Source organism: Mastomys coucha, chromosome Y (assembly GCF_008632895.1).
Source record: "Mastomys coucha isolate ucsf_1 chromosome Y, UCSF_Mcou_1, whole genome shotgun sequence".
In the NCBI taxonomy this organism is placed as follows: Eukaryota; Metazoa; Chordata; class Mammalia; order Rodentia; family Muridae; genus Mastomys; species Mastomys coucha.
In genome coordinates this window covers 75,419-90,723 of record NC_045031.1, presented here as the reverse complement: position 1 = coordinate 90,723, position 15,305 = coordinate 75,419, and the positions used below count along the sequence as shown (strand labels likewise).

The window sequence follows — 15,305 nt, the reverse complement described above, 5'->3', positions numbered from 1 at the left end:
TGTTATAGAAGGGATAATAAAATGACTCATCAAGCAAAAAAGGGCACTTTCTACCTGATAGTGGAAGTCTGATGATGAGAGATTCAACCTTACAGAGTTGTTCTTTGACCAGCATGGATGTGAAAATACAGGCACATATACATTTTTTTTAAAAAATGAACTTTATGACAACTAAATTCAACAAGGTAATGGATCAGATAAAGCTCAATGACAAGTTATGATCCACTTTTTTTAAACTCAGTATATGAGAATATTGTTAATAGCTTATTGGAAATTACAGAAAACATATATAAGCTGTCTAAAGATAAAATGATTGATTATAAATGGTTAAGTAAAAACTATGTAGGAGTTCAACTTTTTGTTGTTGTTGTTTTTTTTTTTTGGTTTTCTGAGACAGGGTTTCTCTGTGTAGCCCTGGCTGTCCTGGAACTCACTCTATAGACCAGGCTGGCCTCAGGGAGTTCTACTTATGAGTAAGAAAATAAAAGCACAGTTTGACTTTATTAGTTTTTTTATTTCAGTTTTGCTTTTTTGTTTAGTTGTGTGGGTTTGTTATTTTTGTTGTTTTTGGTTTGTTCTTTTGAGACAGAAACAAAGATTAGCAAACATGCAATTTTATGGTTTAGGGAAGTTGGGAGCATCTGAAAAAGGGAAAATATGATCAAATATATTATGAAAAAACTGATAAATTATGTAATAGGACTGCTGTTTTTACCTTGCAATAGAGCAGCTTATTATGGGATCAAAAACATTAAAGCTTGTTTCCTATTACTAGTACATAATATTTATAATCCTATTTGTTATGGTATCTGAACTTTTGTAACTTTTCACTGTTTCTAAAATGTTATCGTGTCAAAGCTCAGACACTTGTTTGTACTTTGTTTTATTAATGTGTGCAGATGATAGCTAAACATTTTTCTAATTCACATAATTTCCAAATTTTGAAAAGCTAAAAATTATATTAATTGAAGTATGTTGTTTGATTGTGCTGGGTTTTTATTTTCCTGATAAAGCATTATTAGCCACTATGAATTCATGAAATAATAAGTTATGAGAACTCCTACTAGAAAAATAAAAGGAAAATAATAAAAGTTTTATTTGTATGCAGTTGTTTAGGATAAATTTAAACTAGTACTTGTGAAGTCAATATAACCTTTCTTATTTAGACAAACTAGTTAATTATCCTATAATGAATCTTTTATTGGAAAAGATAGTTTCTGATATTTTTAGGTCTGTGTTAGATATTCATTGACATTTCATTGGATTTAGTGCTTTTTTCCTTTGTATTTCCTTCTAGCCAAATGTTTAAACCAAAACTATCTTTTTCCTTTTTCTTGTGTAAAAATAGGTGGAAGTTTTTAATTTGCTTTTTGTCACTAACGAAAGCAATTCTCAAAAGACATATATAGTACACTGTCAAAACTGTGCACGAAAAACAAGTGGAAATTTGGAAAATTTTGTGGTGCTAGAACAGTACAAAATGGAGGACCTGATTCAAGTCTGTGACCAATTTACATTAGTAAGTGATTTAAAATGTCACTATATACTTAACTGAGTTATAATAGAGCAGTTTGAATTTTTAGTACCAATATGTTAAATTTCCTTTGGTCCAAAAAATACATTGTACTTTATAAACTTGACCTTGTTAATATATATATCTTTTTAAGAAAAAAATGAAAATATTCTCACAGTTAAATTTTAAAAATCTTCTGCTTTTTATACTATTATACATATATGTTGTTGACCCTAGCTGATAGAGTTAATTCATTTTTTGTAGTAATTATTCAGATGGAAGTAGTATTTTTAATTTAATTGTATTTATTTAAAATGAAATATTTCCTACTGCTATTACCTTCATGGAAATAGTCTGTGAATCAGAGTAAATGTGAAGTTCTTTTCAACATTCAGTATTTGATAACTTGCTCAGTTTCTTTGATTTTGGGTTTTTTGGGGTTTGGTTTTGATTTTAGATTTGTTTCGTTCTATATTATGTTTGGGTGTTGTGCCTACATGTATGTCTGTATACCATGTGCAAAATGCAGTTTTTAAGTAAAATATTGTTTGAGATAGCATTTACTCCTAATTCCAGAAGTGTCTTTAGAAACACAATTTGAGCTGTAAATATTATTTTAGGAGCTTTATTTCTACAATGGAAATTTATTTTTAGGTTTTTGTTGTTGAGGAAATTAAAGAACAACAAGGAGTGTTTAAAATAAATAACAGACTAGAAACACAGATTATGTTTCTATATAATCATGCCAATAAATTACCGATAGAATGTTTATTATAAAATTTCACATTATACATTTAGAATTTTAAAAATTTAAAAGATTAAATAATACTTCAGATTTTTTTGATTAAACTACAGAAAAAATGATGGAGATTTTGGTAGTTGAATCTTGGGAACTGGATTCAGTATGAATTTTCATTTAACTCACTATTAAGATTTTTTGTTTCTTTTCAAAACAAGCATAAACAGGCTGTTAGTGTTCATTTATAGCTCTGAGCTACAGAACATTTACAGGCTTATGTAACAAAACAATAATATAATTTTCTTTTATTTGTAGGCTCCTTCGTTATCTTCTACATCTTAATACTGTTCCAGAAATACTGAGGCCATTGTTCTTCATGAAATATACTACTTATTTTATTGTTACTTCATAAGACTGCTATCTCAAAGCAAAGTCTATGCAACCTTTCAAGAGTAGGGAATCAGGAGACTAAACAGAGAGCACTACTAATATTCCAAGATTTACAATGTTGGCCCAGATGTATTTCATAATTAAAAATAATTAATAGTAATAGTGGTTTGTATATATCTACCAGAAATACCATTTTGACACAGACTAATAGCTTGGAAACAACTCTTTTTATGTCTGCATTTCTGGACTGGCAGATTTCCTTATGCTTGTAAGTTACCCAAAGTTTTTTCTTCAAAATCAAATAGTATCTTATTTGGCAACTAACAAATTGAAAAACAATTTTTTTTACAGATTTTTTTCTAGAGTCAAAATAATATGAAAAAGGCTTATAGTGATTTGTCACTATTGTTTTAAAGTCTTGATTTCATGCGATTACAAAATAAAAATATTAACAGACAGGTAAAAAGATTATAAGTCATATGTAAATTTTTCAAATTGGTGGGTTTTTGTTTTTAATCTTGACACAAACTTAAACTATTTAAATATATATGAAAAAAAATATATATTGCTTGAAAATACTTGTGAATGGAATGTTGTTATTTTTTCTAGATTCACTTGCCATTAAATACTAAGGAGTTGTTTAATTTTAAATGCCACAATTAAATTTTGTATGTGTAAATAAAGCTACTTAGCATTGTACATAAACTTTTATTAAAATTGTTTAGTGTTTAAAGGATTTTTCAATGTTTGAGTTTTGAATACTGTATAGATCTACTCTTTGTTCCTTTTCAAAGTTAATGAATATATGTATTTTATGTCTGCAAACACATATATTATATATAGGAATCTCAGTATTTCACTCTACAAGAAAAATCACAATTTTTCAATTTTTTCATGTCTGATAGTTTTTGAAGGTATTTGCTTATAGCTGTGCTTATTTTTAAAGATCATCAGTGTCTTTTAGTCTGATTAAGTTGCAGCTTATGCAACGACAAGTAAGTAGTTGCTGTCAGAAATATTTTTTAAGGGCAGAAAAAAGTAAATTAAGCCTTTTTATAAGAAACATAGATTTGACAAATGCTTATCATTTAGAGTTTTGCTTTAATGGAAAAGTTAATTGGAGTGATGATCTCTATTTTAGAGTATGAATATACTTAGGAACTTTTTAAAAATTTAGATAATTTTGAAATGTCATGTATTCCTGCTTATTCAACCTAGTGTGTAGTGGGAGACAAAAACATTAAAATTCATTATTAGTAAATCTTAACAAGATCTATGAAGACTTTATTTCATATTTAAAAACTTACTGTTTTACCTAAAAGTTTAGTATTATAGTATAACAAAGATATTCCTATTTTCTTCTGTTTTTTGAGATATTTGTTGTACATTCTCATTTTATTATATGTTCTTTCCAATGTGTTTTTCTAAGAACTTTAGTGAAGAATTGATGAATCATTCTAAGTGAAGTCACATAAATTGAAAAACAAAATATTTATTTCTTGGTAGGAATCTAGCTTGTTGCATTATGATGTCATCACAGACATCAAACTAGTGTTGCGCACTTTTAACATTTGTCCATAAGAAACTAAGTCTCATTTTTGAAATCTAGATAAATCCACTAAGTTAAATTTATGTTGACTTTGGAAACAACTTAGCTTTGAAGGATTTAAGACAATAAATTAAGTAATGCAAATCAGATCAAATAAAAATTTTAGTGTACAATACTAAAATCTTTATTTTCTGTTGTCTGATTTGCATCTTGCTTGAAAATAAGGCTTTTCTTGCTAAAATGTTTGAACGGATTTCTTGGGTTTCATTGATAACTATTCTGGCCAATTTGGCAAACAAAGTGATGGCTCCTGCAGAATACAAGGGTTGATCTTTGGCCTCTACAAGCAGCCATGCACACCCATTATTAAAAATACACAAAGCATATACGTAAACACTTAAGCACAAAAAAAAAATGCCTTGAGTAGATGAAAAGTATCACTGAATCTAAACAAAAGATTCACATACTTGTAAATGCATTCTATTTTATTTGTATTCTTCATCAGACCATTAATCTCAGTTGAATAATAAATACCTCAGAGACTGTCCTTAGGTCTAAATTGGATAGTGTACCTCCCATTAAGAGAATATAAAGGTATAGTGGAAAACTTTTTAAAAATATTTATTTATGTATTCTGTATTTATTTATTTATTCATTCATTCATTCAGTATTCTGCCTGCATATATCCCTGTATGCGAGAAGAGGGTATCAGGTGTCAATACAGATGGTTGTGAGCCACCATGTGGTTCAAGACCTTTGGAAGAGCAGTCAGTACTCTTAACCTCTAAGCCATCTCTTTAGCTGCTTAAAACATTTTAAATTGAACTCAAGATCTTTGGAAGAGCAGTCAGTGCTCTTAACCTCTAAGTCATCTCTTTAGTCCCTTAAAACTAAGGATGTCATACATTTCTTTAAGTGCTTCTCAGCCATTCAGTGTTCATCAATTGAGAATTCTCTGTTTAGCTCTCTACCCCATTTTTTAATAGAGTTATTTGGTTCTCTGGAGTCTAACTTCTTGAGTTCTTTGTATATATTGAATATTAGCCCACAACCAAATACAAGATTGGTAAAAATCTTTTCCCATTTTGTTGGTTGCCATTTTGTCCTATTAACAGTGTCTTTGCCTTACAGAAGCTTTTCAATTTTATGAGGTTCCATTTGTCGATTCTTGACATAAGCTATTGGTGTTCTGTTTGGGAAAATTTCCCCTGTGCCAATGTGCTCGAGGTTCTTCCCCACTTTCTCTTCTATTAGTTTCAGTGTATCTGGTTTTGTGTGAAAGTCCTTGATCCACATAGACTTGAGCTTTGTACAAGGAGATAAGAATGGATTGACTTACATTCTTCTACATGTTAACCGCCTGTTGAACCAGCCCCATTTGTTGAAAATGCTGTCTTTTTTCCACTAGATGGTTTTAGTTCCTTTGTCAAAGATCAAGTGGCTGTAGGTGTGTGGGTTCATTTCTGGGTCTTCAATTCTATTCCATTGATCTACCTGCCTGTCACTGTACCAATACCATGCAGTTTTTATAACAATTGCTCTGTAGTACAGCTTAAGGTCAGGAGTTCTTTTATTGTTGAGAATAGTTTTTGCTATCCTGGGTTTTTTGTTATTCCAAATGAATCTGAGAATTGCTCTTTCTAACTCTATGAAGAATTGAGTTGGAATTTTGGTGGTGGTTGCATTGAATCTGTAGATTGTTTTTTGTAAGATGACCATTTTTACTATATTAATCCTGCCAATCCATGAACATGGGAGATCTTTCCATCTTCTGAGATCTTCTTCGATTTCTTACTTCAGAAGAACTAATATCCAAATTAACTTCAGAGTGCTAATATCCAAAAGTCCTTGTTATACAGATCTTTTACTTGTTTAGAGTCACACCAAGGTATTTTATATTATTTATGACTATTGTGAAGGGTATCCTTTCCCTAATTTCTTTTTCAGCCTGTTTATCCTTTGTGTAGAGGAGGTCACTGATTTGCTTGAGTTAATTTTATATACAGCCACTTTGCTGAAGTTGTTTATGAGCTTTAGGAGTTCTCTGGTAGAATTTTCGGGGCCGCTTTAGTATACTATCATATCATCTGCAAATAGTGATAATTTGACTTCTTCCTTTCCATTTCATAACTCTTTGATCTCCTTTTGTTGTCTAATTGCTCTAGCTAGAACTTCAAGTACAATATTGAATAGGTAGGGAGAGAGTGGGCAGCCTTGTCTAGTCCCTGATTTTAGTGGGATTGCTTCATGTTTCTCTCCATTTAGTTTGATGTTAGCTACTGGTTTGCTCTATATTGCTTTTGCTATGTTTAGGTATGGGCCTTGATTTCCTGATCTTCACAAGACTTTTTTTTTTTAAGGATTTATTTATTTTATGTGTATGAGTACACTGTAGCTCTATAGATGGCCGTGAACCATCCTTCAGTTGCTGGGAATTGACGCTCTGCTCGCTTCGGCTTAATACACTGTAGCTGTCTTCAGACTCACCAGAAGAGGGCATCAGATCTCATTACGGGTGGTTGTGAGCCACCAAGTGGTTGCTGAGATCCAAACTCAGGACCTTTGGAAGAGCAGTCAGTGCTCTTACCTGCTGAGCCATCTCGCCAGCCCTCTTCCCAAGACTTTAACATGAAAGGATGTTGAATTTTGTCAAATGCTTTTTTAGCATCTAATGAAATGATCATGTGGTTTTTTCTTTGAGTTTGTTTATATAGTGAATTATATTGATGGAGTTCCATATATTGAACCATCCCTGCATCTGTAGAATGAAGCTACTTATGGTAGTTTTGATCTGTTCTTGGATTGAGTATTTTTGCATTGATATTCATAAGGGAAATTGGTCTGAAGTTCTCTTTCTTTGTTGGGCCTTTTGTGGTTTAGGTATCAATGTAACTATGGTTTCATAGAAAGAATTGGGTAGGTCTGATAGAATTCTGCTCTAAAACCATATGGACCTGGGGTTTTTTTGTTTGGGAGACTTCTAATGACTGCTTCTATTTCCGTAGGGGTCCTAGTACTGTTTAGATGGTTTATCTGATCTGATTGAACTTTGGTACGTGATATCTGTATAGAAATCATCCATTTCATCTATATTTTTCTGTTTTGCCGAATATAGACTTTCGTAGTAGGATCTGATTTTTTTTTAATATCTTCAGTTTCAGTTGTTATGTCTCCTTTTTCATTCCTGATTTTGTTAATTTGGATACTGTCTTAGTGCCCTTTAGTTAGGTTGGTTAAAGGTTTATCTATCTTGTTGATTTTCTCAAAGAACCAGCTCCTAGTTTTGTTGATTCTTTGTACAGGTCTCTTTATTTCTACTAGGTTGATTTCAACCCTGAGTTTGAATATTTCCTGCTTTCTCCTCCTTTTGGATGTATTTGCTTCTTTTTGTTCTAGATGTTTCAGATGTGCTGTCAAGATACTAGTGTATGATCTTTCCATTTGCTTTTTCAAGGCACTTAGAGCTATTAGTTTTCTTCTTAGCACTGCTTTCATTGTGTACCATAAGTATTGGTATGGTATGTCTTCATTTTCATTAAATTCTAAAAAGTCCTTAATTTCTTTATTTCTTTCTTGACCAGTTATCATTGAGTAGAGTGTTGTTCAGCTTCCATGTGTATGTGGGCTTTCTGTTGTTTTGGTTATTGAAGAACAGCCTCAGTTCATGGTGGTCTGATAGAACACATGGAATTAATTCAATATTCTTGCATTGGTTCAGGTTTGTTTTGTGTCTAATTATATGGTCAATTTTTGAGAAGGTACCATAATCTGTTCATTGGTGGTGTTCAGTGTGTACTTTGAGTACACTATGTAATTGCACTGTGCAGTTTTAATTATTATTTGACAGGAGGAATATCTTTCCTGTTCCCATCTGTTTGGTGTTCTGTAAGATTCTTGTATGTTTATGGGCATCTCTTTTTCTACGAAAGTTTTCTTCTATAATTTTGTTAAAGATGTTTGCTGGCCCTTTTAGGTTGGGACTCTTGACTCTTCTATACCTGTTATTCTCAAGTTCAGGCTTTTCATTATGTCCTTGAGTGTTTTCAGTTAGGAGCTTTCTGCTTTTTGCATTTTCTTTGATTGTTGTGTCAATGTTTCTTATGGTATCTTCTGCCCCTTCTATCTCTTGTATTCTGTTGGTTCTTGCATCTGTGACTCCTGTTCTCTTTGTTTTTGTGGTGGGAGAACTGGGTTCTGAGTTGCCAAGTAGTATGGGTTTTTATTGTGTGTGTTTTTTTTTTTCTGAGACAGGGTTTCTCTGTGTAGCCCTGGCTGTCCTGGAACTCACTCTGTAGACCAGGCTGGCCTTGAACTCAGAAATCCGCCTGCCTCTGTCTCCCAAACGCTGGGATTAAAGGTGTGCGCCACCACCGCCCGGCTGAGATATTTCTCATCCATTATTTTTCTTTCAGGAATTCTCCAGTAAGTTTTCTAATGAGCCATTCATTTTTTGAATTCCTTACATTTTTGGATGTTAAAACTCTGTAGTTTTCCTTGTTTATTGTTTCTCTAGCTGTGCAGAAGTTTTGTAATTCCATGAAGACTCATTTTCAATTGTTTGCCTTAATTCCTAGACAAATGGAGTGCTAGTTAGGAAGTCCTTTGCTATACCTACATCATGTAGAGTATATTCTAGCCATTTCACTATTTTAGTTTTCAGTGTTTCAGATTTAGAGGTCAAGGATCCAATTGTAGTTAGTTTTTCTGCAAGGTGAGATATAGGGTTTATTTTGAATATGCCACCGTGGCTAGATCTGGAGAAGGATGTATCATCTTTTTATTTTAATCACTTAATATTTTGAGCTAGGGGAAGTAAATGAGGGTCATGCAGCAAGTGTGCTGAGTGAGGCATCTTTGAAACTAGATTTTCACAATGACCTCAAGGGTTCCCTTATGTAGATGTTTTCTTTATTTACATTTCAAATGTTAACCCCTTTCCTGGTTTCCCCTCCAGAAGCCCCCTATTTCCTCCCTCCTTACCCTGCTTCTATGAGAAGTGGGAACACCTACCCACTCCCACTTCCCCATTCTGGCGTTTTGCTACACTGGGGCATCAAGCCTTTATAGGACCAAGGGCTTCTCCTTCCAATGATGTCCTATGCAGCTGGAGCCATGGGTCCCACCGTGTGTACTCTTTGGTTGATGGTGTAGTCCCTGGGAGCTCTGGGGGTACTGGTTAGTTCATATTGTTGTTCCTCCTAAGGGGATGCAAACCCTTCAGCTCCTTGGGTCCTTTCTCTAGCTCCTTCCTTGGGGACCCATGCTCAGTCTAGTGGTTGACTGCCTCTGTATTAGTCAGGCACTGGCAGAGCCTCTCAGGAGACAGCTATATCAGGCTCCTGTCAGCAAGCACTTATCAGTGAGTGCATACCATTTGTGTTCTTTTATGATTGGGATACTTCACTCAGGATGATAACTTCTAGTTCTATTAATTTGCCTGCATCCATTTCTCTGTATCCATTTCAACTCCCCCTTGGCAGCTCCGTCCCCCTCCTCGCACGTATCAGGGTGATGTAGCACCTCTGCAAGTGGTAGCTAGTCTTCCACAGGACCACCTATTACCAGAGACTTCACCATCTGAAGCCTTGTTCCCAGTAGGAGCACCTGGGCTCTGCTCTGGTGCCTGTTTTGGGGCTTCTCCCTCCAGAAGGCTACTTTCCAGGCGGACCAGCTCCAGGAATTCCTGGGAAGCCACTCCCACACTCTTCCTTGAGACTCTCCATAGGATGTTCAACCTATACAAGGTTGCCTGAGCCACAAGCTAGCAGGAACCTTCAACGCTACACCTGATGATCTTCCGAGTGGCCAACCAGCCTCTGAGTTTTTCCTGGCAGCCCCTCATAGCAGACTCTGTTGCTATCGGGACTGGGACTGGGTGGGCTACTGTGACGTCCGCAGGAGACAGGACGCAAACTGTCTTACATTAAGAAGTACGTAGATAATCTTGTCCACCTCTAACCAGCCTACCTCCAACCAGCCTGCTGATCACAAGCACAACCTTCAGTTAGTCCTGGAGTTCTGGTCCTGTGCTCACACCTTGCCCGCTTTGCCCGGTGGCCTTAAGCTTGTACTGCAGCTTCTTTCAGAGAATGAGTAGAACAGGAAATCCAAACACCCACAGAACCCATTCTGCTGTGTCATTCCTCTCTGAAACATACAGGTCTGCAATACTTGGAGTGGCATTGTAGTTTACTATTACTGATGCACTTTTACTCATTGGTCAGATGAACAGGTATGTTCTCTTCTACTGAATGACTGTCCTTGTAAAGCTTGCGGCTATTGGGGATGTCATTTGGGCATTAGGTCCACTTCTTGCACACCTTTCTATTTAGCAAAGAGAGATGAAATCCTGTCCATAAGCAGGATTCATATATACTCAGATGACAAGGTTGAAAATGAATCATCTCTCAAGTCATGCACAGAACTATAAGCAAAGTGGTTCCATTGGAGGTCAAGGCTTTGAGGATTATAATGAAGTGAAGTGCTCATGCATGCTGTATTACTTAACAAAGTAGGAGCAGGGTCAGCAATACTTATTAACTAGAACTGAGAACTAATCCTGGCACTAAAAGGATTATTTTTATTAATAGTTATTTTGTTTCTACAGACACATTCTTGAATGCCTGACACATTAGCTGGGAGTCCAATATCATAGGCTATGTATCAAGGAAACAAACTATAGTCATAGTCAACAAAGGAGTTAGTGGATGAGTCTCTTGAGGTCAAGTGGGAAGTAATGTTGCCTGAGTTGGAAGTCCAATAATTGCCGCTCTTGCTCTTCCTTCAATTGCTACACCTTAAACCCATAAAAGCAAGATTAGAATGGATGATTGTTCCCACCCACACCTCTTCCCTGCCAATCAGGAGAAATATTAACTATTTAAAAGGATAAAGAGTTTGCTTGTTTTCATGATTGGAAATTGGAATACATTCTGATGAATTAAATAAATTGATAATTTTACTCTATGTGTATTGCAGGGCAAGCGTGTTTATGGACTTAACTCTCCCATCATGGATACAACTCATGGGTGTTCATTACTTAACATTTCAGTGATTTTTTTTTAAAAGATATGCATATTTAGGAATTAAGATATTATTGCCATACTTATGTCATACATATGTATTTACTTTGGGTGTTTCCTGATGGAAATATTTAATTCTTATTTTTCTTATACGGCTCATGCTAGTATAGTTTCACAGTGTTATATTGAAGAAGTCTGGGCCATTTTGGAGACACATTAAGGTACACAGCTTGTAGAACAATAGATACAAAGGTACATTTGACTGACAAATTTCAGAGTTCATACGTAGTTCGAAACTACTTGATATAAGCATATTCTGATGACATCGATGGTGACAGAGCTGTATGGTTACTAATGCTGTTCTACCAATGAGGATGAAAGAAGTGAAAAGACAAAAAAGGATGTTAGGCATGAAAAGCTCTGCAATATATTCTGGCAATGCTGTCTCCAACATTTAAGGGAATTTAACAATTGTCAAGTCCCTGGATGATGACAGGTAGTGCTGTAAAGAATATCATGGCAAACATATGGGCAGAAACAAGTATTCAAACTAAGTCACCAATAATAAAATTCATTCAAATTGGGAGTTTTAGAACCATTCCTCTTATGTCAACTTAAGCATCTAATCACAGGTCTTGGAATCTGTGAGTCCAAGTCTTTACTGGGAACTCTGAAAAAGTAAGTGAAATGAATAGCTGTGTGGAAATGCTGAGCAAACATTACACTAAACATATAAGACAGGGTGTTTTATTTATTTGTACTTGTATTTTCTTTTTATAGCTGTGGCAAACATCATTAACAATAACGACTTTATTTCAGCTTACTAAGTCACAGTCTTACTTTTGCAAGAAGATAGTGCAAGAGCTGTTAAGTAGAAGCACTGGATGAATAGAGCTTGCTGGTTCATCCACAGGCTTATTCTTAGGTAGCTTTCTTTCACAATGAAAGACCACCCACCTAAGGGTTGGTGTTCACTCACAATAGCCTGGGACCTTCTATATCTATTTGAAATCAAGAAAATAATTCACAGATGTGGTCAAAGACCAACATGATCTGGGCAACTACACAATCAAGACTCCTTTTTCACAGGACTTTTAGCTTCTGTCAAATTACCAGTTGAAACTTAAACAAGCCTTCTAATACTAAATCCTGAGGTGATAAACCCTAGTTGATTTGCAACTTCAAAGAAGCCCTTGTAACTTTGTACCTGCTCATGTTCTCCCTAGTCAACACTAGAGACTTGAAGGGTATTTTCTGGAGCTTGTGTATCAGTGAAAATTTCCTGATGGGGATGCCCATCAACATAGTGAGAATTTAACTAAATGTATGTATATTACTTAAATGAGTGTATGCAGTGCTTACTTTTAGAGGACTGTAAAAATACATCCGGTAAGTTGGCCTGCTTGAGATCACTTGCTGCCTCCTGGTAGCCTATAAGGTACTGGAGCACAGCACACATAAAGACTACTTATCACTTGAAGTGGCTTTGCCAGCACTGGTATACCTCTGTAGACTGTTCTTATCACTTTGTCTCATAAATTGCTTACCCCAAAGTGCCCATGTTTCGCCAGTTCTCTCAGTGAATAAGAATCAGGATTCTGATCTTTCCAAGACTTTTATCATGAAGGGATGTTGGATTTTGTTAAATGCTTTCTCAGCATCTAATAAAATGATCACGTGGTTTTTTTCTTTGAGTTTTTTATAGTGGATTGCATTGATGAATTTCCATATATTGAACCACCCCTGTATCCTTGGGATGAAGCCTACTTGATCATGATGGATGATCGTTTTGATGTGTTCTTGGATTTGGCTTGGGAGAATTTTATTGAGTATTTTTGCATCGATATTCATAAGGGACATTGGTCTGAAGTTTTCTTTCTTTGTTAGGTCTTTGTGTCACACAAAGTCACAGAGATGGTGGGTGTCAAGAATGAGGGTGAAGAGGTAAAGGAGCACCAGCAGAAAGGTGAACAAGATCAGCATCCTGAGCTGGAAAAGGACCCAGAGCAGACCTGTGATTCTAAAGACCAGCAAGGGTACAAAGGTTGCCACAGTCAGGTGGTGGGCCTGCTGAACACAGAAAGATCATAATCCAGGTCATCCCAGGCTTCTGGCCTAAAGCTGTATGTATCCTTAAGTGTTCTCTCTGGACACTGGCAGCAAAGATAGTGAGTTGGATAAGGAGAACTATGGGGTAGTTTGGGAAAAGAGCTCCAAAGTTTTTACAGTGGAGACCAATCTTATGAAGTTATGTCAAGAAAGTAAGCGGGGCCCTTGTGCAGCAGGGAATGGTGATTAGGAAAGAAGACTTTGGCCAGAGACACCAATAACTACTGGGAGTACCCTGTCATGGGATAGTTATAGAAACATTTTACACAAAGTCAATGATTTGCCTGCCCTTTTGTATGGGAAACAAAGTGGTTCCCTTCAGCGTCATCCACTGTTGATCTTAGTTCCATGATAATTCAGAAACTTTAGATTGTGCATTTGGATGCATCTTTACTGAAGAAATATTCTGTAACTTTTGAGGTAATATGATTCCAACAGTCTCCTAGGCACTGCCAATCCCTTTTCTCCACTGTCCTCTTCCTATTGACATAGAAGCTGCGTGCATCTTCGAAGCATGCCAGTCTAATGCACATGCATGCATACACACTCCTTGCACAAGGTCAAGAGAGGCCAGGTTCTTGTCATCCTTTGTGTACACAACGGCCTTTAGTAAATGAGGAATATTAGATCAACATCCACTTTACCAGGCAGCTAGCTTGTTTTCTTTAACTGTGCATACAAGTTTCCTGATTCCAACTGGACTGCTTACACTGACTTTCTCTGATTACCCATCATCCTCCAGGGCATCAGTAGATTCCCATGTTCCAAAGAGTGTAATTTTGCCCTCCAACAGAGGTTCAGATTTTCACAGAACCGAAGACTTAGAACATCTTAGTCATCTTAGTATAGGAAAGAATATAGAACAATGAAGGAAAGACATAATGTTCACATGTCTATGTGGGGTCCTGCTCCAAGGACTGCTCTTTATTAACACAATGGCCCACTTGCTTCTAGCTCCTCTTTTCCATAGTATAGCAACGTTCCTTGACCAGAAGCAGATGTTGTCCATCATCAGCAACCAAGATGAAGACTTACTGAGCTACATGTTGAGCTTGGAGGTCAGTTGGAATTGTATCTGGGCAGAATGTAAGGGAAATACAAATGTAGGCAAGCATTACATTTCATTATCATATGTGGGCTCTCATAACACACCTAGAGATTTCCCTTTTATTTCCTCCACATCTTGACAGGTGGAGGAGTACAACCCTGAGCTGAGGATGTGCAGGATGATGTTTTTCTTTAGTGAAAACCCATACTTCCAGAATGACATTGTCACTAAGAACTATCACCTCAGCATCATTGCTATGTATGGTCATGGGTTATGGGGTGTTGCCTGGGCAGGGGATATGGTGAACCGTGTGCTATTCCATGTTCCTTTTCTGCAGGGTACAAAGAGTCAGATTCTAGTACAATAGAGTGGATTGGACAGGCTGAGCATGGTTATGCCAACTGCATGCAAGACACTACCAGACTCACTTTGTTCAACTGGTTGTGTGCACATAAATTCCCTGGCTCCAACAGGATTGCTGAGGTTGGCTTTCTCTAACTATCCTTTATCCTCAAGGACCTGGGTGGGTTACTCCTGGGAGTGGGATTTCCATCTTCTGTTCCCCTTCCAATCACAGATAATCATGGATGATCTGTGGCCAAATCCTCTTTACTATTACCCTAAGAAAGACTACTCATGAAGGGAAAATTAGGACCTTTCCTGGTCAGCAGACAGTTATATCCTGAAAGGGTGTTCTGGGGCCTCAATGGAGAATGAGATAATGGCCAGGAAAATTTAAGTGTGAGGGAAAGTTGTAAGAGTATGAGTAGATTTTCCATACCTCTGGAGGTGGTGATTCCACCCCTACTCTGTGATTCTGTGATGGATTAAAGAGAACTTCCTTGGACTTTTTGTTCTTGTTAAGAATCCTGGATCAGAGTGGTTTACCCAGGTTTTTGCCTTCAACTACACACTTCTCCATCTCAAAACAACAT

General features: G+C 36.2%; 2 protein-coding genes across 6 annotated transcripts in view; both read left to right on the top strand.

Moving 5' to 3' along the window:
- Window positions 1–3,378, top strand: part of LOC116096502 (histone demethylase UTY) — a 126,041-nt gene extending 122,663 nt beyond the window's left edge. For all 5 annotated transcript variants that reach the window (XM_031378400.1, XM_031378371.1, XM_031378380.1 and 2 more), the window contains 2 exons: window positions 1,349–1,519; window positions 2,568–3,378. In XM_031378400.1, the coding sequence (XP_031234260.1) occupies window positions 1,349–1,519; window positions 2,568–2,594 (198 nt within the window). In that variant the 3' untranslated portion in view covers window positions 2,595–3,378. The remainder of the gene's footprint in view (window positions 1–1,348; window positions 1,520–2,567) is intronic.
- LOC116096483 (testis-specific Y-encoded protein 1-like) lies at window positions 2,783–15,283 on the top strand. Its single transcript, XM_031378322.1, is given in 7 exon segments — window positions 2,783–2,910; window positions 13,101–13,248; window positions 13,251–13,407; window positions 14,194–14,380; window positions 14,513–14,633; window positions 14,708–14,853; window positions 14,948–15,283. Coding segments are annotated over 7 exon segments (828 nt in total). The 5' UTR covers window positions 2,783–2,904; the 3' UTR covers window positions 15,011–15,283.
- The last annotated feature ends 22 nt before the right edge of the window (window positions 15,284–15,305 follow it).